We start from the raw sequence: 22,175 nt of genomic DNA on the forward strand, positions 1-22,175 counted from the left end.
ATACATGCATAAATTTGGGGACATTATTTAGGATAGCTATCCCTGAGAGTCATCACACTTTCAGCTGAGCCAAGCCATGTGGTGCTGGCCTGAATGATGAGTTGGTCCGTGGCTGTGAGCGGCTCAGGCCAGGGTTTGACGGGTTTTACACCATCAGTCCCATGACGCATTTTTCCATTTTATTCTTGCTATTTGTGAACGATTTTATTGAACTTAGGACAGTCTTTTACAACTGGATGTGGTAGATTAATATCTCCTTAAATCCATAGTTACCAAAAGTGGTAGGTAAATATCTCTTTAAGCACTTTGTTACTAAAAGTCTGCAATATTCTCATATTTCTCGCCGAAAGTTGTCACATGGAATGGGTTAAGTGAGTTTTTAACATCTTCTCTCAAGTGATCCACAGTAGGCAGTTTACATCCAGGTCCACAACTGTATTGTTACGTGAGCAGAGACAAACTTTGTCCAGCAGTCTGACCAGCCCGAAGTTAGCCCTTGCATGACGTAACCCTTTCTCGATCAGCCACAGTATAGTATACCTGGGAAAAAAAAATGAACAGAAGTCCAGTTAGTCGTGGATAGTGAAGAAAAATCTGCATAGTTGTGATGTGGTACAAAACAGGGACCCAGTTCATTATAGTCGGCTTGTTTTCATCAGAGGGAACTGGGTCACTCTCACAACTTAAATACTTAATTGTGGTTGTATAACTGGTGAACCTCGGTTATGAGGTAGGAATGAGCCCCTTTGGTTGATGGTAGATCAACACCCCATCTGACTACTACGTCATCAACCGAGCTGAAAGGGGTTAGAGATGCTTGTTAGGTTACAGTCAGTGTGCTAAAATAAAGTTACAATCAAATCCATTTTCCTAACACTGATTCTGATCTGCAGGAAGAAGAGGTACGTGAATTTCCTTTAAGAATTTTTGCGTGCCGGTCCTGGATGACCTATTTATATGGGACATAGTCTGGAATCAGGGTAGATAAGATATTACTGAATAAAGTTTCTGGATTATAAATATTGCCCTAGATTTGAGGCCTGCCTGTAAATACTGAACTGAAGTGAAATGTACCTTGAGTTGAGGTAGGGAGAGGGCGTGGAATGGGATGTTAGCCGCAGTGTATGTTTACGGAAGCTGAACTGACCTTGTCCTGGCTCAGGAGGAAGTTGTAAGGTCTTCATCGAGTACGAACAGGCCATGTTGGTGGCAGATGTTGCAGATCTGGTGTCTTCTGGCTTCGTTGGTCACCATGTATGTGGGGTTGGCTCCCGTTGGCATCGTGTGCAGGAACTGCAATACATAGGGCACGTTATGTCACATCTGGTTAGGTTAAGTGGCCAAGTGGTTAGCGTTACTGGCTATAAAGTTATAGGCCTAGTATAACCATGGTTGGAATCCTGATGTGGGCACGTGGTGCCTTGTCACTCACGTGTTCATCCAATCGTTGAGAGGTGATAGGTAAAATGAGTACCCAAGGAAGGTAACTAGTAACCAGGGCGATGCAGTGGCCTTGTATCCTTGGACAGCAGATTAAATAACTCGTCGCAGGCAATGAATTCAAAGCTACCGAGGTGAGCACTGTGGTTAAGTGCTACACGGCGTTTGGTAAACACCTTTTGTTTTAAAGTGTACAGGAAGTGCACAGACTTAACTTAGGTTATATCAGGTGAAAATGGATCTGGTAAACTTTGGTTTGGCATGGAAGATTATTCCATTTCAATATCTCTCTCTTTAAGCTTGTATTGTAAGGTTATATTTATGTGACGGGCATAGGCATGGGATGCTTTTGAAATATACAGTTCATATGTAAATGAGTTATAATGGAATGTCGCTGTTGTGCACATTGAAAAGTACTTTAGGAAATGAAAATATTAAACTTGCATTGTGTGTGAGTGAAAGAGCCCATATGCAGCATCACGGGACTCCGAAACAGGCGAACGGCTTTAATACAATGACTGCGTGTAGTGAAGGGGTTATTGAAGGCTGTTGGTAATCATCCCATTTCCAAGTGTGTACAGTACTAAGGTGGATACAACTATCTTAGAGTGGAAAGAATGAATTTTAATAAGTCATCGGGCTAATTAGGGTTAATGAAAGCCATAACCCCAATAGTTCAACAGTCTCTCCTAAGCAGAACAGAACTGTCTACAAGTAGCAAGAATAAAGTGGGTTAATGTATGGACCTGTGTACACGCCCCCAAAATTATCGGTGCACACTTCGAGCCAGACAGTGTGACACCACAGGCTACGACTGTGCCATTGCATAGTGCCTGATGATTCCACCCCTGGTTGTTAAACCTTCTTTCATGAGGTTGCATCATATCACATGCTTGCGACATTCCCTAGTTAGTATTACCATATAAATATGCAAATTTATAACAATGTTCTTGGTACATCGCGAGTTATATTGCTCTGTTATATCATCGCGTCCCTCGTGCACGATACTTTCTGGAGTTTGTGTACATACCATAGGTTTGTTGTCAGCGGTGCAGGATTGTGGAGCAGCTGAGAATGATTTCGGCACCAGACCTTCCCCGTCACTGGACATACTTTGGCAGCTCAGCGAGTTCGGGCTGATCTGAACACACAGGCGCAGGGTTAGGTTAGGTTAGGTTATCCAATGAAATAAAGCCATTTACACCTCACCCAGACCTTCGATATAATAGTTCCACAAAGCAAACTGCAGCTGTTGTTACAGCCCCTGACTAATGTGAAGGTAAACCCAGTGTACTGAAGGAAGTCGTCCACTTTATCATGGTGTTCCCATGTTGAAATTATGTTGAAGGATTGCCTGTGTTATGATAGTGAGGTGAATGTGGTGAGTAAGTGTGTTGTGGAAAGGGGGAGTTGCATTGCAGTGTGGGTATAGTGAATTGCCTGCGACTTGTATTTTTTGTTTGCACTGAACCTGACAAACAAAAGAGTGAAACAAATGTAAAAATGCATGGACAAGTAATAGGTGACAATACTACGATGTGGAACGTGTTCGGGCGAGGGGGGCGTGTTCGAGTCCAGTAATTTGATAAAATGTGAAACACAGTTGTTCTTTAATTTCACCACTATCCATTATAGTTTCACCTTTTCCTTTGATTCAATTAATTTTCGTTTTGCTGCTTGCTTTCTGCAAAAATCAGATAAGCATGCTGCGACGTGTGACTTGCCACTAACGCCAAAGCTCAAATTTTATTGCTTTGTGTAAAGCGATAGCGGTACTTGACATCACCAAACAATCGGTCACACATAATCTCGAATAAATTTTTGTTGCTGAAGCAATTTTCATCAGTTAAGTGGCAAATCTAGTGTTTTTGAGAATACCCAGTCAAATGAAGTGCCCTGAAAAATTCCAGCCCTCAAGATCAGCATGATGACAGTTCTGAAAATTTTCTTTTTTTATAATAAAAAATTCTATGAATTTTGATAAACTCCTTCTCTTAATTATATAATTTTTTCTTAAGGAATTTAAAAAGGCATAGCTCAATATTCTACTCATATCTGTCGGCTCAATATTTCCACAAAAGTGCACGATTAGAGGTTGCCCCAATTTACTCCCCATTCACACTCTGACCTAGAGTGTAAAATTTGACTGAGAGTTTTCGCTTGCTTGCTTTTCTCGGTTGCTCAAACAATAAATGATTAAATAGCCAATTCTGTAATAACGGAATAAACTAACCACTGACAGGACGCCATAGTCGCAGGTCTCCTCGATGAACACAGTCTGGCCTGGCGTCAACATTCCCAAGGTCATCATAAGACCATTGTGGCTACCTGTAGTTACCTGGATCTCCCTCTCCTGCCAACGGGTAGGCCAGTGGACTGTTGCGGTCAGGGTCTGAAGCTGCTGCAGAAACGTAGGGTACCTGTGGGATAAAGAGAGTGGGCTAAATAAATACAGCGACAGATGAGATATTTATTAAAAAGTATACTTGTAAAATTGATAGGTGGATAGGGAGGCACACGTGAATAGTTTGAGTCAAGGTGTTTGCGTAAAGGGAGGTTACCTGTGAGGGAGGTGAAGATGGGTAGGTTGATAAGCCAAATACAGTGCAGAGTAGGTGAAAATCAGGTAGACAGTTGGTAGAGAGATACATGACTACACCGGGGAAGTAACGGAGAGTACTTGGAGGGAAGATTGGTAGATATCTAAATAGATAGATAGATTGAATGATTGATAGATAGGTAGACAGCCAGATAGATGTAGGGAGACAGGCACACACAGAGGAGTTTTAAAAAATAGAAAACAAAAACGGATTATTGTGGATCATTTGAGTAAGTATTCTAAGCTGCAATAGTAAAGGGAAGTCGTGTGCAACTGCGAACTAATAACTCGGGGCTCTCCACCCCCTCATAGCTGTGGTGGGGATTCTTATCGTACTTGATAACACTGGATGCAGCCTTGGATTTTCACCCGTGGATTAACATTGATTGCACTTCGAACTACTCGTCTCCTAGTGTGTAATTGTACTTCATGTTCTTGTGTCTAAAAATGTTATAGGCACAGATTTTACGAACAGAGTCGATTAGTATTTTTTTTCTTCCACACTCACCCTTTAAGCATGATCATATATCATGTGGCTGATGGATGTCGAGGTTTGCTGTATGGAGTGATCCGGTTAATCTCTATCATAGTGATGTCAAAAACTAGCTACATCCTGCTGTCTGTAATGATGTGTTAATACCGCTACTGATATTTCTCAGGCGCGTGTAACTCGTATTTTGACGTGAAGTAGGCTACAAGGTGCATGTCCTTGCTTGGGCTCACAAGGAGGGTGGTGGTGGGAATGGTGGTGGACGTCACAAGGCGGGTATTACCATCCTTAGGGGGAGGTAGGCGGGAGTGTTCACTTACAGTTCTCTGATTTTTTAACACGAGTTAGCCTGACACTTAGATGTCAGTCTCGGTATAGGTAACTTGAATACCGTACTACTATAAAGTAGCCCTTTAGAGGCAGTTGGGACTAAATTGGTTTAACTGAGGTTACGTATACCATTCTGTTCACCCAAGGGAGGAGTTTCAAACCATTATGGCTAAGGTCTTAATATACAGGCTTGTACAACGCTATTAATTACGCGTATTTTCCCAGTAATGATTAAAAAAGTTGCACAGCGGATTTCATACAGCCATATATATTTCATCAACCGTCCTCAGCGTCCCTACACATATAAATTATGGCACCCACCTGACGTAGCAAAGTGCCAGGGTTGATACAGAGGGCTGGGTCGTGGCATTCCTTGGACAGGCGTCGTTGGCCCCCCGTTCCCCCTGGCCCCCCGTGCAGATCCAAGTGCAGCGAGGTCCCCTGCCTCTCTGCACCTACCACACCCTGCCCCACCTCTCCTGCCAGGCTGACAGTATGCTCCCTGGGACTCTGTTGCTGCTGCTGTTGCTCCATCTGCTGCTGCTGCTGACTGATCTGCACTTGGTGGTCTGACGGAAGAGAGAAAGATTTTATTAGAAGTACGTTGCAGGCATTAAGCCATCACACAGCTCCATTTTCCATTTCCCATCATTCTCCTTTGTAATTAATAACTCTGCTAGTGTACGAATTTTGCTACCTTTTTTGTGTGAGCTTAATAATGATGCAGTTTTACTCCATACATTCCCTTCTTTGAGGGATATGACGTTCGCCCTTTTAGGTGATTTTAGTTAGAGCGTATATAACTTTGCAAGTAGATGCCGTCTTTGTCACGCCACCTAACAACTCTTGGGTGGCTTTGAACCTGAACCCACTGGTCAACAGCATGCACTCTAACCATTAGATTATGGCTGCTACTTACTCCAGCCTAATCCCAGGGTGATAATGCATGATCAGAAACACTTTAGCCATCTTGAAGGGATTATGGTCGTGCACATGACCTGATTTGTACCCCAACCACCGTTTTTGAACTCTAGACGACCAAGCTGAAAAGCCAAGTATAAAACAGTGATGCGACTCCTTCATCCTCGTATGCGAAGAAGAGGCGAGATGACGCAGAAATATCTTTTCAGACTTTGAAACAAACCTGCACGACCATCTTCTGCCTGGCTCCCTCTTGTCCAACTTCAGCCATGAATCCTTTACGTCCTTTTAGACTCGAGGAAATCATTATCGAAACTTCTCTTCATTTGGATTTCTCCAGTGTGTTTGATATATAGATAGATAGATAGATAGATAGATAGATATACCGTATATATATTTGCTTTCTCTGTCACTGCACGACAGCACCTTCAGTACCTATGTGGCTACATATCCCGTAACATTTCATTCTCATCAGTACAATGACGTTTTTTGGGGGTGTCGCTTCATAGTGAAGGTGTTTGTGTATTTTTTTTATTTTTTGTTTTTTCATTAGGATGGATTATATATATATATATATATATATATATATATATATATATATATATATATCTCTCTATATATATATATATATATATATATATATATATATATATATATATATATATATCTCTCTCGATAGGTAATTTTAACTACCTTTTCCGTATCTACTTCCGTACTTATTGATTCTCTGGGCTATTTCGGTCTTCTTTTCCCGAAGTTTGTCCATGCTTCATATTCCTAAGATAATTATGATGTCCCTTCTACCCGGTCATGGTCACAGGACAAGGTCAAACTTCGACCCGTCTGTCTGTGTGAATAAAATAACTAAAACAGTTTTCATCTGATCTGGATCAAACTTCGTGGATGAGTTGAGGATCAGTAAAAAGCAAGACGTTATATTTTTGAAAATAAGTCAAGGGTCGGGGTCACATGGCAAAGTCAAATAAAGCAGTTTTATTTGATGTGGACTAAAGGTTGGTGAATAGTTCAGATTAAAAGAAAGCTAAAGAGATTCGATTTTGAGAACCATTAGCCAAAGGACAAAGTCAAAGCCGTTGGGCAAAGGTAACTGAAACGTTGTTTATCATAAATGATGCGAAAATTCTTTGAAATGTTAACGGTTGTGCAAAGATGACGTAATTCGATTATGAGAGTAATGTCAGAGGTCAAGGTCACAGGGCAAAGTCATATATTCGGCCGTTTGACTGGCTGGTGAGCACGGCTGATGCTTTCTGCGAGTGCTTCTTCGTGTTCTAGTTTTTTCTGCTGCCAGATTTTTTTGGTCAGCACAGGAGAGACTTTACGAACGTGAGGGTTAGACAGAGCCTGCTGCTTGACCTTTACCAGTACGTATTTCCCATGAGGTAAACAAAACCTTTGGTAAATATAGGAATAACATGAAAAGCACTGTGCGTCATCGAACTGAAGTGCGTAACCCTTTCCGAGTTTTACCGATGCCACAGTGAGTGACAGTTTCAGGCACTGTGAAACTGTTTGTAGGGGATGAAGTGCGGTAATAGACTCTTTGCGGTCATACCATAATTTCTTGCATGTTATAAAGCAAGATGGTTTCACGGCTTGTATGTTGGAACGTTTGTTGACCCGTGAGAGTTAATGTGAGTCTCCGTCCAGAAAGAGGCCTGGTCCTCCCCTCAGTGTTGTCCGGGGTGGGCTAGATATTATAATTTCTGACTGTACGAATCACAGAATTATACATTATTTCGCCTGCTGTGTTCAGTCGCGATCCTGATTTATAGTGATATAGTTTCTTCATCTCCCGATTGGTGTCTGTTGTCCACCCTCCCAGCTTAATCTTTCCCACAACCCACCAGGTAGACAGATCCTGTTTTACCTATGTTGCTCCCTACTAGTACTTCTCCCCGTCCCCGAGCAACTGACCATCATTGACTGGGATGAGGTCTGGGTTTGAGTCCTCTACTTCGTCATGTTGGTGCAGATGGTTATGGTAATGGTGGAGGTGGCCATCACTCCCCCCTGCCTTCCCACCATACACCACCACCACCTCGGGTCGTCGCTTGCTGTGCCGTTTTCGCCTCACCAGTGCTACCACCACCAACGCCATCACGGTTAGGGACGCCAGTACACCCAACACCAGGCCCAGTAGAGAGGTCATGGCCAGGGCGCTGCTGCCTGCTTGGAAAAGAGGTGAGGAGGGGTGAGAGAAACAGGGAAGGGGAGAGTCATCCGTATGCATCAGCGGATTGTTAGACTATCCACCAGTTAAACCCCTTTTCACTTTAACATGACGCAAAATTGCCATCTCATCATCTTGAATGCTCAGCTGTAAGTGTTGTATATATTAACGCTGTAATTTGATGTTGGTCACAAGGAAGCGGTATGGAAGGGATATAGAACCGTATTATTCTTTCTTTTTTGTCATTATGTTACGTGAAATAAGCTACAAAAGGACAACATTCTTGGCCAAGTTAAGGTGAAAGAACTATGGTAAGAATTCTGAGTGCTGGTGTACTTTGTGACTGGTTTGTTAATAAATGTAGCTAACACGTTCGGGCGCCGAGCGACTCTGCGCCATCAACGAGATGCACCGATAAAGCAAAAAATAAATGGGTATATGCCAACCTCATCTATGTACGATAATTTTCCCACCTACTCTTCCTGCCCGATGCCAACGAATAGTAGCCGAATCAGATAATTTCTCCAAAGATAAATGGTTACATTTTTTAACCATCCGTGTCTCGTGGCAATGTGAAATGATAATGGTTGATGCTCCTACCCATTCTAGCCCTTTTTAGTATTATCCTGGTCAACATCACACATATTTTTCCCCACCTATAGTAGTAACACACACCTTTTCTCACCTGAACTTTAATTCACTCACTTCAACCCTGCGGATATTTATGGTTTTTTGGATCATATTTTACGTAATTCGATGGCAGAATAAGAAAATACTTTGGCTTTACATGCATTCCATGATAGCTCATTGCTCCGAGCACCATATTCTAGTGTTAATTCCTTGTTTCAACTCAGCATTCAGGAGGGACAGAGGGAAAGTTTCATGCCTATTCAAAGCGATCAGAGTATAGGCTAGTTCGTTTCTCAGCCACATCCTGCAGTGTGACTGTGCTCTACCATCCTGTCATTTATCATGCTTGCCGGCACTTGCTTTCTTTCACTGTCACTTACTCACACTAATAACACCTCACCTGTCTTCACCTGGCCTAGTAGTACTGTGCATTTCTCAGCCACATCTTTTAGCGTAAATATGAACATCCTAACCGACACACACCGCCCTTTCTTGTTCACACCCATGATGATCGGCACATGCTCTGTCCCTGGCTGGAGTTCCCTCTGTTATTCGCGTGTATCTATACCTAATCATTACACACTCTTATCATACTTACTCTAACAAAGCCACAAGCATTTTCACACCTACTGTCTCTCACTCAAACAACACCCCCCCACTTCCTAACATTACTTTCTTATGCTGTAACAACACCTCACACTTTCTGACATCTGTTTTCACTTGCTTAAATTTGTCATACTACTCAAATTCCGTACTCCATTAGTCACACTCACCCAACCCTTCCTCACCTGGACTCGTTCGTTTCTCAGCCACATCTTTCAGCGTGAGTATCGCCATCCGAACCGGCTCACTCTGACCCTTGCTGTTGACGCCCATGACAGTCAGCACGTATTCCGTCCCTGGTTGAAGCCCCGTCAAGGTGAACCCAGGTCGGGGGGACGTGGAGGTGTTAGCCAGGACCCGGGGGGAGGACTTCTTGCTATCTTGGCCTCGGGTGCCAGCGCGGGCGTGGGTGACCGAGAGGGTGAAGGTCTGGGTAAGGCCGCCGTCCCATCCAGCCTGGCAGCGGACCCCTACGCCTGAGGAGCTGATGTTCTCCACAGTGCAGTTGTTGACGGGATCTGGGGGTGCTGAGGGGATGAGAGACGGGGGTTAGAGAGAGAGGGATTGATTTTTAAGACTGTATTAAGACGTGAGATATGAGGACTGGTGATATGTGAGAGAGTGAGCTAAGGTTAGATGAAGGTTAGGATATGTGCACGAGTGAGCTAAGATTCAAAAACGAACTTTTGATTAATTCCCTATCGCAAGTACTTTTCATTTGTTTTAATTAGATGGAGGTTTTCATTCTTCTGAAGCTTATTTTACGTAGCTCAATGGCAGATTGGACAAGACTGCAGCTTTACACCCCTTACATAACACTGCCTTATGACCAGCACCTTATTCCAGAGTTAATGTGTTATTTTAGCTCAGCATTTAAGATGGAGAGATGACAGTTTTACGCCTGGTTAGTGTGATCAGAGTATAGGTTCGGCTAATGCTGGAAGAATGAGACAGAAAAGGAAAAAATAATACTAGAACCGTGCGCGTGTCTGACAAGGAAGCCTCCATAATATAATGTTGGGTTTGCCTCCCAGTCGGAAGGAAGGAGGGAACAGAGGAAGGGACACAGGGTGAGGAAATGAACTCCAGCTGAAAAACAAAAAGTGCCTGGGCTTAACGTAACCTGCGCAGGTAGTGTTTTTGCGGGTTGGGTGTAGTATGGAGTCGGGGATACGTTGCAAATATACCGGGTGGGGAAAATATTACAAAATACATCACTGAAATTCACAGACGTGTATGATAAGGAGCACATAAGACGTCTACGGAGTGCTGAAATAATTCAAGAGCCACTAGAAACATTGACAAAAAGAGGCTAAGAATTCCTTTTGACAGGGAGAGACACAAAGACCAAACACTGAAGAAGAGCAAAACGACTCACAGTTATGATTGATATGAAGCACACAAGGGTTCTCCTGTATACCGATGCAACTGGAGACCCATCAGGAACATACGGTAAGCAGGGGGAGACAGTAGGAGCCCCGTCTGGCAAAGGGCAGACACTAAAAGAAAACACCTGTGTTAAGATAAACACCAATGCAACTCACAGGCATGGATGATATGAAACACGCAAGGGTTCTGCTGGATGCCGACATCATTGGTGGCCCAACAGAAGAGGGAGCCGTAGTCCTGGTGTCTCTGCGGCGTATAACTCACCTGGCTGCGGCTCTTACCTACCGACCTGACGCGACCGGCAGGCAGGTCCTTCAGGTTGGACGAGCTGTTAAACGCCCATCTGTAAAGGGGGACGTGAAGGATAGATTTTACGTGAATTATGAGGACAGTTCTGTATCAAATGTATATGAGGTGAATGAAATCCATAAGCTGAAATATGTGATCTATGGAAATAAAGAAAAATTTATGTGTTGAAAAGTTAAGATATGAAGTCTTTGGCACCGGAGAACTGTATCACTGTATGTATGGTTGTTCAGAAGCCGATGTATGAGGGCAGTGGGAGAAAGGTATATGGCTTTATATTCTGAAATTTAGAAGGCCTGACTCACTGGTACCAGTATGTAAAAAAAAAAAAATCCGAAGCCGCCTAAGCCACATGCAAGCTTCACACCCAAACTGCAGCAGCACAACACACAAGTCAGATATTTCTTAACCATTTCACCATGACATGTATCCTTTGAACTGAATAACACTGTCTTCCAAAGCTGAATAAAATCGTCTGGGGGCTTCTCTCCAAAACTGGATAAAATCGTATGAGGGCGTCTCGGTAAACCTAAATAAATCGCGTGAGTGGCCTCTAGAATGACGACTAAAAGGCCTTAATCAGTGCAAAATGAAACTGATGCCGTGTACTGAAGGGGTTTATATAGCTCTAGTAAATCTCTTAATTCAGTGACGTATTTATCAGTTTAATTAAGCTACTACATAACGATTCTGGTCAGCTTGGGCGTGCTCTCTATCTATAATGGAGTTAATGAAATATATATCCAACTCCTCTTGTTCAAAAGTTTATCCCGATCTGAAAAAAATCGTCTAAGAATAGCGAGTCTAAAATGTAACATGATTTCTTTGGATGGAAGCGATTAACATAGAAAAGGACGCCCTTGGGATGAAGTATCTATGATGAAGAATTGGTCATGGTAGTGAAGGAGCAGGAGTAGTACTTGTAGCACCAAGTTCAACTGACACGTGAACGCGATGGACTGCAGGCTTACGTTGCCCATCTCTTGCATTCTACCATCCTCCTTCCGCGGGATAAGGAAGTAGGTGAGAGGCAGTTGTATAACCAGGTAATTGAGCCACACAGTACCATCCGTGTCACCACTTGAAGGCGCCTCTCCCCAGCACCAGCGAAAGGGGTGAATCAAGACTTTGAAGCAACTGACCTGAATGAAGTGGGTTCCGGGTGTGCCTCAACACTGCACGTGATGTTGAGCTGCTCGTTCTTGGCCGCCCCGTACACCACTGTCTGTCCTGGCCGGCACAGCGGGGAGACTGGCAGGGCGGAGACAAATGTTTGAAATTAGTCCATTTGGGCATTTTTCTAGGAAGGTCTAGAGCAGGTTAGCCTAACCGAATCGAACCGAACCACATCTAAACTAACTCAACCCTCACATACTGTATGATCCCTCTGCTTTCTTATTCTTATGCTCTCTAGTGTTCCTTAGTCCCGGCATCGGCGTCCTCTCACATCTAATGCTAAACTGGACTGCGTTAGAACCGCAGCTGTCATGTTCGTTGGTGGTGATGGGATGTGTAAACTGGTTTGAGAATGTCTTGGTTACCTTTTACATTACCAGACCCACTCACATTCCAGACCATATTTTTACATCCATCTGCTAACCCACATTCACCCTACCAAATCCTTAATCTCAACTTCTTATACTCAGAGTGCGGGGGCATCGATAAAACAGAGCTACTTTGCTGCTCGACTAAACAAATGTCCCCCTACTGCTCCCTAACCCCCGGAAGGAAGATGATAAGCTGCAGGAGTAAGGCAGTTTCAACTGCAGTTCACGGATCCCGGTCACTACTACAGTGTTCAGATTCCTTTTAACCTAACCTGACGACCTAACCTAACATACCTTAATATAATCCAAGCTAACTTAACCAACTGCAACGCAAACCTCACATTTCTATCTCTACTCGCTCACTTCCACCCGCCTCTCGCTCGATCAACGCCGCGGACTCACACTTAACGCTGAGCTGGACGGCGTTGGATCCACTACTGCCGTGTAGGTTGGCGGCGGCGCACGTGTACTGGCCAGAGGACGTCCTGCTCACCTTCTGCATCACGAGGGACAGGTTGCTCTGAATCACGCCCGCTGAGATGTTGTGACCGATCTTCTCGCCCTGTGGGGATGAAAGGATGAGGGGTAGTATAGTCCTTTCACCACAACTTGGCCCAGAATGTCGTCCTTCAGCTTATTTTACCGAGTTCAATGGTAGAAGGCGATATTACGGTTCTGCATCCTTTCGATATTACTTCTTTGTGACTAGTATCATATTCGTGTGTTAATCTGTCGCAGAACTCAACATTCAAGATGAAATGATGACAGTTTTAGGTCAAGTTAGATTAAGAAGAGTATAGTAGTAGTAGTGCAGCCATTCTTATCATACCTGGTAAAGAAATGCTTCCCCTTTTAGTTCATTACCTGTTATTTGATGGCAGAATAAGATAATACGACACCCATACACACTTTCCATAGTATGTCTTCTTAGGTAGCAACGTATTCTATTGTCCATTAATAATAATTCAGCATTTTTTATGGAGAGGGTTTTTGTCATATGGGAACAGTTGCAACCCTGGCTTCTCTGGACGTAGTTGCAACCCTGGCTTATCTCAACGTGTACTTGGTGGACTGAAGGCTGAGGCAATCCTTTAACCTTAGTCCACTGTTCTCTTTTGGAGGGACAGAGTGCGAGTTGAGGGAAGTTTGCGTAACCGGGCAATGGGGGTACTTGTCTGTTTCGGTGCCACCGCGTGAAGGCGTCCCTCATCAGCACCATGATGTGAGATTTGTGGTATTACTATTTCCCTCATTATTACTATCCATATCATCATCATCATCATCATCATCATCATCATCACCTAAATCGGGCCAGAACCAGAGGACTCTGTACATGTGGGGACTAATATTATGGAACCAAAGGACTCTGTATGGGGGACTATTTGTGGGACTTGCGTTATGCAGCCAAAGGACTCTGTATATGGGAGACTGTTATGGTACGGAAGGACTCTGAATATGAAGAGAGTGTATATCTGGACTATATATGGGGGACTCACATTGTGGAACCAAAGGACTCTATGTATAAAGGGACTGTATATCTGGACTATATAAGGGGGACTCACAATATGGAACCAAAGGACTCTATGTATAAAGGGAGTGTATATCTTGACTGTATAAGGGGGACTCACGTTATGGAACCACTGGACTCTGTGTATTGGTGGGTGTGCCCGGATGCCACACTCGAAGTAAACATCGTCACCTTCCTTGATGTCGTTCACGTTCACGTTCCTCCCCGGGGCCAGGGAGAGCCGGGGGGTGTCTGGGGAGAGGGAGAGGGGAGTTAGGAGGGGGGTGAAAGGGGCCAGAAGGAGAGAGAGGGGAGGTGTAGTGTATATGTTCAATGAGAGTTGAATATAAATGGGTGTTAAAAAATGAGGATGTGTGTGTGTGTGTGTGTGAGAGAGAGAGAGAGAGAGAGAGAGAGAGAGAGAGAGAGAGAGGGTAAAAAAAAAAAACAGCTATAAAAGGAATGACTGTATAATAACAAGGTCTAAAGCCCGTGGTATTACACTGATTAATGGACTAGTGTGCTCGATGAATCTTTATCTCTATAGGCTATAGCTGTCTGTATACCTGCTTTTTTGTACGTCCGTTCGTGTGTCATTTTGTCTGTCTGTCTGTCTGTCTAACTCTGTCAATCGGTCAGTTTACCTATCATTTTAGTTATCTGATTTTCTGAGACCATTAATTCATCCATCTCTCCATTCGTTTGTCCGACCGAATCTCTCTCTCTCTCTCTCTCTCTCTCTCTCTCTCTCTCTCTCTCTCTCTCTCTCTCTCTCTCTCTCTCTCTCTCTCTCTCTCTCTCCAAGAATCACAATAAAGATTTAACTCACTTCTGTCGTGAGTTCAAGTAGTCAGAGTGTCCATACAATCATCCATCCATTTATCTATCTGATAACTCTAGTCATCCATCCATCATGCTATCCATCATCTAGTCATCTTTATCAGTCTGTCTGTCTATCTTTCCATCCATTCGTTTATCCAGCTACACATATCTCTTCATCCTTATCTCTCTATCAATATCTATCCATCCGTTCATCCATTCATCGACCTATCAGTCAATGTGTCTGTCAGTCTGTCTGTATATCTATCCATCCGTTCATCTATCCATCCACCCATCAGTCTGTCTGTCTGTCAGTCTATCTATCTGTATATCTATCCATCCATCCATCCATGCATCCTTCCACACCAAGACTCACAATAAACATTCAGCTTGGTGGCGTCTTCCATAACAGCAGTAGGCACCAGTGGGTTCTTTGCACGACAGGATATATAAGTGTCGTGGTCCGCCAGGCTGGGGGTCAGGAACAGAGTGGACCGGCTCACGTTGCCCTCCTGAAACACCTGAGAAAAAAGGTCCTTAAAGTTGGGAAGGGAGAAGGGTGAATGGGAGAGGATTATTGAAAAAGTCATTACTGAATAAACATGAACAAAAAAGAGCAAAAAGGAGTTAGGGAAGAAGGGTGAACAGGAGAGGATTATTGAAGTCATTAGTCAATAACTACGTTTCCAATAACATGGAAAAAAATGCCAAGAGGAGTGAAAGAAAAAAGGTGTACGGGAGGAAAGCATTATTGAAGAGTCATTTATCAGTACCAATGGACACAATAAAAACAGAACGCTCAAAGAAACAAAGGAAGAAGGGTGTACAGGAAGAGATTATTGAAAGAGTCATCACTTATTAGGTATGCACCGCAAATGAAGTGTACGAGTATATTAGGAAATGATGCTTCTAATGTAGTAGCAGTTTGAATTTGTCTCTCCAGGGGAAAGGAGGTGGCGTTTCACGTTGCTCAGTCCGACTTCACTCTACCTCGTCCCTTTTCTGTCCAACTGTCTAATGCAAGAGTGAAACGTTACTCCCAGTCCTTCATTTATGCATCAGGTCACCTCCGGGACTGTCTTCCTCTGTCTGTATTTCCTACTGCCTATGACCTCCAGCCCTTTAAACGCAGTGTGTCCAGGCATCTCGAAATGAACGCATCTTAAGTTTTGCACTCCGTTATCTTGTTTTTAGTTTTCTTGGAGGGAACAATTTACTAGCTTCTAGCCTTTGGTTCCTTCTTCTTTGCATTAAAATAATACATGAGTGGGAAATTTCTGTGGCTTTCTTACTTCACGGGTTTTGAACAATTTTACAAGAAAATTATAAAAATACATAGGGTGAGGTTAAGGAGCCTCCAGTAATGTTTCATCTAACCTTACACAACCCAGACATGATCCACTCAGACTTACCACAATCTCAACAAACCCGATCCGAGCAAACTCATTTTTAACTAACCAAATCTGACATGCCTGTGTAAAATGACTATGTAACTTAAATAAAAAATACCAGATCTAACATGACTACGTAAACTGAACTTAACCTAACCTAACCTAATGTAATATAATCTGACCAAACCTTGAACGGACTGAACCTGACATGACTCGGCCTAACCCTATTCGACCTGACCTGACTCGACCTGACCCTTCCCTGCGGTCACCTGGCTGCGCGTGTCTGTCATAAGCATGCCGTTCTTCCACCAGGTGATGGTAGCGGAGGGCCTGGATCCCGTCGACTCACACACCATTCTGTACTGTTTTCCCTCGGAGTATGGACGCTCACCTTCATCTAAGATCCTTACCTCCAGCGGGGGAACTGTGGGGAGAAGGAAAAGAGGATGAGAGTGGAGGAGGGAGAGGCTAAAAAGGGAGAAGGGAGAGAAACTGAATGGAGGAGGGAGAGGCTAAAAATGGAGGAGGAGAAACTGAGTGGAGGAGGGAGAGGATTAAAAGGGAGACGGAAGAGAAACTGAAGAAGGGGAGGGATAAAAGGAAAGGAAGGTGAAGAAGAGGAACTTGAAAATGGTAGAGAATATGCAATAAGTAAAGGCGGGAGAGGATACAAAGGGAGAGGGAAGAGAAAATGAAGAAGGGAAGGGATAAATGGAGAGGACGGTGAAGATAAAAGGGGAGAGAAAGATGAACTTGAAGAAGGTAGAGGATACAGACGGAGAAGGGAAAGGATGAAGGAGATGAAGCGCGAGTATGAATGAAGAAAATGAAGGGGTTAAAAAGTCAGAAGATTAAAACACAGAAGACAAAAGGGAAAACGGAAAGGACAGGGGAATTAATGAGACGGAGAAACGGGGTGAGATATAGAGGGTGGGGGTGAGAGGTGGAGAGACGTGAGAGGAATGTGAGGGGTGAAGAAAATGAGAGAGAGAGAGAGAGAGAGAGGAGGCTGGGGTTTAGGAAGTGAGAGGGGTATCAGGGGTGGAACTCAGCAAAAAATGTGAGAGAGGGGATTTATGGACTGAGGGAGCGGGAGAGAGAACAGTATACGATATTTTGGCGTAAACACACACACACACACACACACACACAGAGTATCATATTCACGTACATGCACACAAGCCTCACAACCTAGTACTTATTTATGTTCATGTTTTAAATACACGTGTAGATTTTCATGCACGCAACGATTTTCCTCATTGGCACGTGTAAGCTTTACCGTACTCTCTCTCTCTCTCTCTCTCTCTCTCTCTCTTACAGCTCATATCGATGGTAACTGCAGCAGCCAGGGGCACAGATAGGTTAGAGTTAGAAGCCTTGCACGTCAGCACACGATACAGGTCAGATCGGGTCAGCTGGGGTAAGGTCAAGGTGTTGGACGTCTCCCCTGACCCCCCCTCCTCTGACATGTCGTCCAGTAGAATACCCTCGCTCCACCATATCACGCTAGGGACCGGGTGACCTGTTGGGAAGAAAGGAATATAGTGGGCATGGTTTATTCTTATGCTGTGTAGATTATTTTTAAATAGGGAAAAAGGTAGAGATGATGATGATGATGATGGTGGTGGTGGTGGTGGTGATAATGATGGTGGTAAAGATCTTGATGATGATGGTGATAATGATGATGATACAGATGATAATTCGTTAGATATTATAACCGGGCAGCTTCACCTTCGTGCCATATCGGTGCCACCACGTGAAGGTGTCCCTCTCTAGCACCATGTCATCAGAATGAAGTGCTTACTTTCGTTGTTCTCACCGGTAGGGCTGAAGCACCAGGGACTCAGACATCCTCCCCTTCCCCTCCCGTAGGCAGATATTCCTGCGGACAGACAACCTCTGGATATTTTCCCTCCGGAGTTATTCCTCCCTGAACATACAGTATTCCCCCTCTGGTTATATTCCCTCCTTCACCCAGTACTGCTCCCCTTCCGGACAAATATCCCCACGGACAGATTCCCCCCCTCCCCCAGACAGTTCCTCGTACTACATATTCCTTCTTCCTCCTCCTCCTCCCTCGACTGGTATGACAGAGCTTATCTCAAAACTTTTTAGATTAAAATTTATTATTAGTGTCGCACCATCCTTGTATGAGAGAATTTTTAAAAGAACAATTAATATCACCACACTAATCTTATGTTGTATATAAAAATATTGTGATATGGAAGAAAATGTTCGATACAAGTGCACATTTAGGTTGAATGCAGTTGTCTGCAGCACTCAGTGTTTGTGTCAACATTTGACCATCTTGCTGAGGTCTGGAAGAGCCGCTTCAGAAATTGTTAGGTGACCCGTCTGACATTTATTTTTATTTTTTAGTTGACTATGTTCCTCCTGAAGTAGGGCAAGGGACGTTAAAGATTATTGTTCTCTAATGCATCATTGAGTATTTACAGTAATGGATGTTCTTGTAACCAACCAGATGACAAAACGCATGATTCTGTCTCCCACACGTTATCTGAACCATATCCGTCTTGGGTAACTTGGTACACTGTCCAAGTTTCTGGGATAAATAGCGAGGGAGCGGCACCGGAATCTGGCTGATGAGTGAAACACACACTTCAGGTGCTGGTTGTTTGCACCCTCTGCACATCAGGTTGAGAGTACTTTTCTCCTGTAGACGGAACCACAAACTTTAACGGCTGCATAAATGCATTGAATAATTTATCTCAGTCACAATAGTTTTATATCAATACAGCATGAAATTAGTGTGTTGATATCAATGGTTCTGTTACAAAATTCCGTTGTGTGATGAGAATGTTGTGATATTGACGGTAATTTTATTTTTAAATATTCAAGATAGGTTCTGCCGTACCAATGGAGGTAGGAGGAGGAGGAGACACATGAAATGGAGGGGGGGGGGGAAGGAACTCGGGGAAATAAATCAAATGGGGCAAACTACCACCGAATGATTTTACTTAGCGTGAGAGATTTTCCGATTTGTAGAGGTTAAATATGTCCATCATTGACTCTTTAACTACAAGACGAGTCCTAAGTGCAAGTGTGAGCTAGGGTTAACCATTTCACTTCCCTGGCAGCGTTTATTTTCTGCTCTTTCTAGCATCTGAAGGTTTCACTCTGACACTTAAGACTGGGGGTGTTATTTAAAGTTTTCATTAATCCCTTCAGTATTAGAGTTGCCCCGAAACTGTGTCAACTCGTCACACACACACACACACACACATACACACACACACACACACACACACACACACACACACACACACACACACACACACACACACACACACACACACACACACACACACACACACACACACGAACTCCCGACCTTCTTATCGAGAGCATAAACTGAACTCCTTAATGGCGAGGATATTTTCTGGTGTGTGGAGTTTCCGGGTCTCCGCCGCTGAGAGGGTGCGAGGAGAGGTGTAAGGGTGTAAGTGCTTGAGGTGTATTGGAGGGTATAAGTGTTTGGGTGTATTACAGGGCACACTCCACTATATCACTCCAGCTTTACTATTACCATCCACTTCTGTTTGTGAATCTGCAATACCCAAAGGATTAAATATTTCCAGATCGTATGTCGCTGGGATTTATGACCGTGTTCTTTTTTTTTTTTTTATAAATAAAAGAACGGAGGAAGGAAAAACAAATGGGTAAAAAAAAAAAATAATCCATACACCAGATTACTGGTGTCCTCTGTTCATAAAATATCTGTAACAATTAGACTTGAACAGCTGTGGGTTGAAATTTGGAGGAAAACAACTCTGGGGAACGAGTTCCAGAGAGATGCAGTTCGGGGAATGAAAGAATTCTGATAGGCAGAACTTCTGCAATATGGTTGAGTGACATTCCTGTCATGAGCGCTACCAGATGCCCGTGTAGCACGAGGGAAGGCATAGAGAGGTCGCACCATGGACGCAACTTCGTCTGAGCATTTGCCAAAAAAAATATCTGTAAAATAATGCAAGGGAGGCAACATTCCTCCTTACTTGCAGGGGAGGTAGTTTATATGTAATGGCAGGGTTGTTAATGATTCTAACAGCTTTATTCTGAATTTTGTCTAGTTGTCTTAATGCAACCTCTCCACAACCATTCCACAAGGGTGAGCAATATTCAAGCTGAAAAACAGTCAAACTTTCTTGACGCCTGTCTCTTTAGCGACTTACTCAGCACTTTGTACCACATTTTCCTGTTCTGTGTTACTGATGCCAACTTTGCCAATATTAAAACGACATCAACAGCACATACTGTAGCAGGATGGTACGGTGTAAAATGTATAATAAATCGCTAAGTAAGAAGTGCTAAGATACCTCCCATATCACCTTGAGTATGGCCCATACCTCGTATCTCGGTGCCATTTTCCAAGAGGTTTTTGATGTCCAGTGTATCCTCTTCCTTAGCGGGGGCACGGTGGCTCAGTGGTAGAACATCAAGCTCGTAATCTGGGGAGTGCGAGTTCGAGCCTCGCCCGGACTGCCGTGCCGGGAGTGATAGCGCGCTCCTGTAACCTAGCGGGGCTGTATGATCCAATACAGGGTCTAGTTCGGGGAAACGCCATTTCTCCATTTTCTCCTCTTCCTTAACGATTTATTGTGCTCATGAAACCTCAGTATTCTCCTGGTTGATACTGATATAACTTGTGTCGATATAGGGACATAAAAATAAGCTGGTAAGGAAGAGGTGCCACAAAGCCTTCTACTGCCACCTGTAATTTAGCAATGTGTGGTCAGGTGTCGTGACCTGATGGAGGCCTTCCCAGGTGAGTGTGGACGCCGATATATGGATTGGTCGCACGGCAGGTAGTGGTGCTGTAGTTGGCAGGTGTAGTTGGCAGGTGTAGTTGGCAGGTGTGGTTGACAGGTGTGGTTAGCAGGTGTGGTTGGCAGGTGTAGTTGGCAGGTGTGGTTGGCAGGTGTAGTTGGCAGGTGTGGTTAGCAGGTGTGGTTGGCAGGTGTAGTTGGCAGGTGTGGTTGGCAGGTGTGGTTGGCAGGTGTTGTTGGCAGGCGTAGTCAGACTGAAGGATAAATCAAACGAGAAACCAGGGAGACCCATTCCTGTTTCATAATTAGACTCATTGAATTTCATGAAGCCACGACTAAGTACACAGATTGTAGGCGTTAGACGAAAACAAATCGACTGTAGCAAGGAAGGTAGTTGGGAGTAATACATCTTACCTGTCGCTGTCACTAATTTATCAACGATTCCTTTATTCCCTCTTGCCCTCTCATTCTACCTCCTGTCAATTTCTTTCTCCCTCAGTTATTCCCTCACTCATTCTTATTTCTACATTCCCTCTCACGCCACCTCCCTCTCTCTTTCTCTTCCCCCCCCCTCCCTTCTTGCCTCCTGTTTGTGTAGTTCTGTTGACTACATGACGACTGGTGTTGGTAGCAGGGACAATAAATATGATTAATAACTCGTATTTGAGGCCCTGACTAAGATGTCTATAACCTATACCAATATCTCTCATGCCCATCATTCTCTCTCTCTCTCTCTCTCTCTCTCTCTCTCTCTCTCTCTCTAACACCAAACTGACGACCCATTATGTTTTCTTTATGACATCATTTCTCCGACTTTGGCGATTGCATTTCCAGCGCTTTAGACTTTTCATTACTTGGGGTTACACTTAGTCTAAACCATATTGTAAAAGTTACTACCCTCATTTCGTGTGTGTGTGTGTGTGTGTGTGTGTGTGTGTGTGTGTGTGTTATTTTCCCTGTAAATTGGTCTTATTTTTTTTACCTGTTTGGCATAATCCAGAACAGAATTTTAGTTATCTTGTTCAACTGTTATAAGCACTCACATGTTTGCCGTTTTCTTGTGTGTGTTTCTCCTTCCATGGGTTCATTTTTGTTTTCATTTCATCTCCTTCCACTTTTCAGCTTCTTGCCTACAGGTTTTCGCTCCCTTCGTCCTCTCCCCTCCTCCTCTTCCCTCGCCCTTCCTCCTCTCACTGTCTGTCTTCTCCGTCCTTGCCCTCTC

General features: G+C 43.8%; 2 protein-coding genes across 2 annotated transcripts in view; both read right to left on the reverse strand.

Annotated features, from left to right (window-relative positions):
- Positions 1–1,158: 1,158 nt before the first annotated feature.
- On the reverse strand, positions 1,159–4,558 carry LOC145398732 (kynurenine/alpha-aminoadipate aminotransferase, mitochondrial-like). The gene is made up of 4 exons (XM_080271529.1): positions 4,548–4,558; positions 3,674–3,860; positions 2,471–2,581; positions 1,159–1,293 (listed from the first exon to the last, which is right to left on the reverse strand). The coding sequence occupies exons 1-4, from the start codon at positions 4,556–4,558 to the stop codon at positions 1,159–1,161; spliced, it is 444 nt and encodes a 147-aa protein (XP_080127655.1).
- A 123-nt stretch (positions 4,559–4,681) lies between these two features.
- LOC145398733 (adhesion molecule nephrin-like) overlaps positions 4,682–22,175 on the reverse strand; it is a 27,454-nt gene continuing 9,960 nt past the window's right edge. The window contains exons 5-15 of the mRNA XM_080271531.1: positions 17,485–17,688; positions 16,436–16,590; positions 15,152–15,296; positions 14,078–14,208; positions 12,852–13,011; positions 12,045–12,153; positions 10,752–10,939; positions 9,393–9,734; positions 7,719–7,970; positions 5,181–5,428; positions 4,682–4,855 (exon numbers count right to left, since the gene is read on the reverse strand). Coding sequence (XP_080127657.1) covers positions 4,682–4,855; positions 5,181–5,428; positions 7,719–7,970; positions 9,393–9,734; positions 10,752–10,939; positions 12,045–12,153; positions 12,852–13,011; positions 14,078–14,208; positions 15,152–15,296; positions 16,436–16,590; positions 17,485–17,688 — 2,108 coding nt within the window. The remainder of the gene's footprint in view (positions 4,856–5,180; positions 5,429–7,718; positions 7,971–9,392; positions 9,735–10,751; positions 10,940–12,044; positions 12,154–12,851; positions 13,012–14,077; positions 14,209–15,151; positions 15,297–16,435; positions 16,591–17,484; positions 17,689–22,175) is intronic.

This window comes from Coenobita brevimanus, chromosome 46 (assembly GCF_032717465.1).
Source record: "Coenobita brevimanus isolate Jiangsu-jjx chromosome 46, ASM3271746v2, whole genome shotgun sequence".
In the NCBI taxonomy this organism is placed as follows: domain Eukaryota; kingdom Metazoa; phylum Arthropoda; class Malacostraca; order Decapoda; family Coenobitidae; genus Coenobita; species Coenobita brevimanus.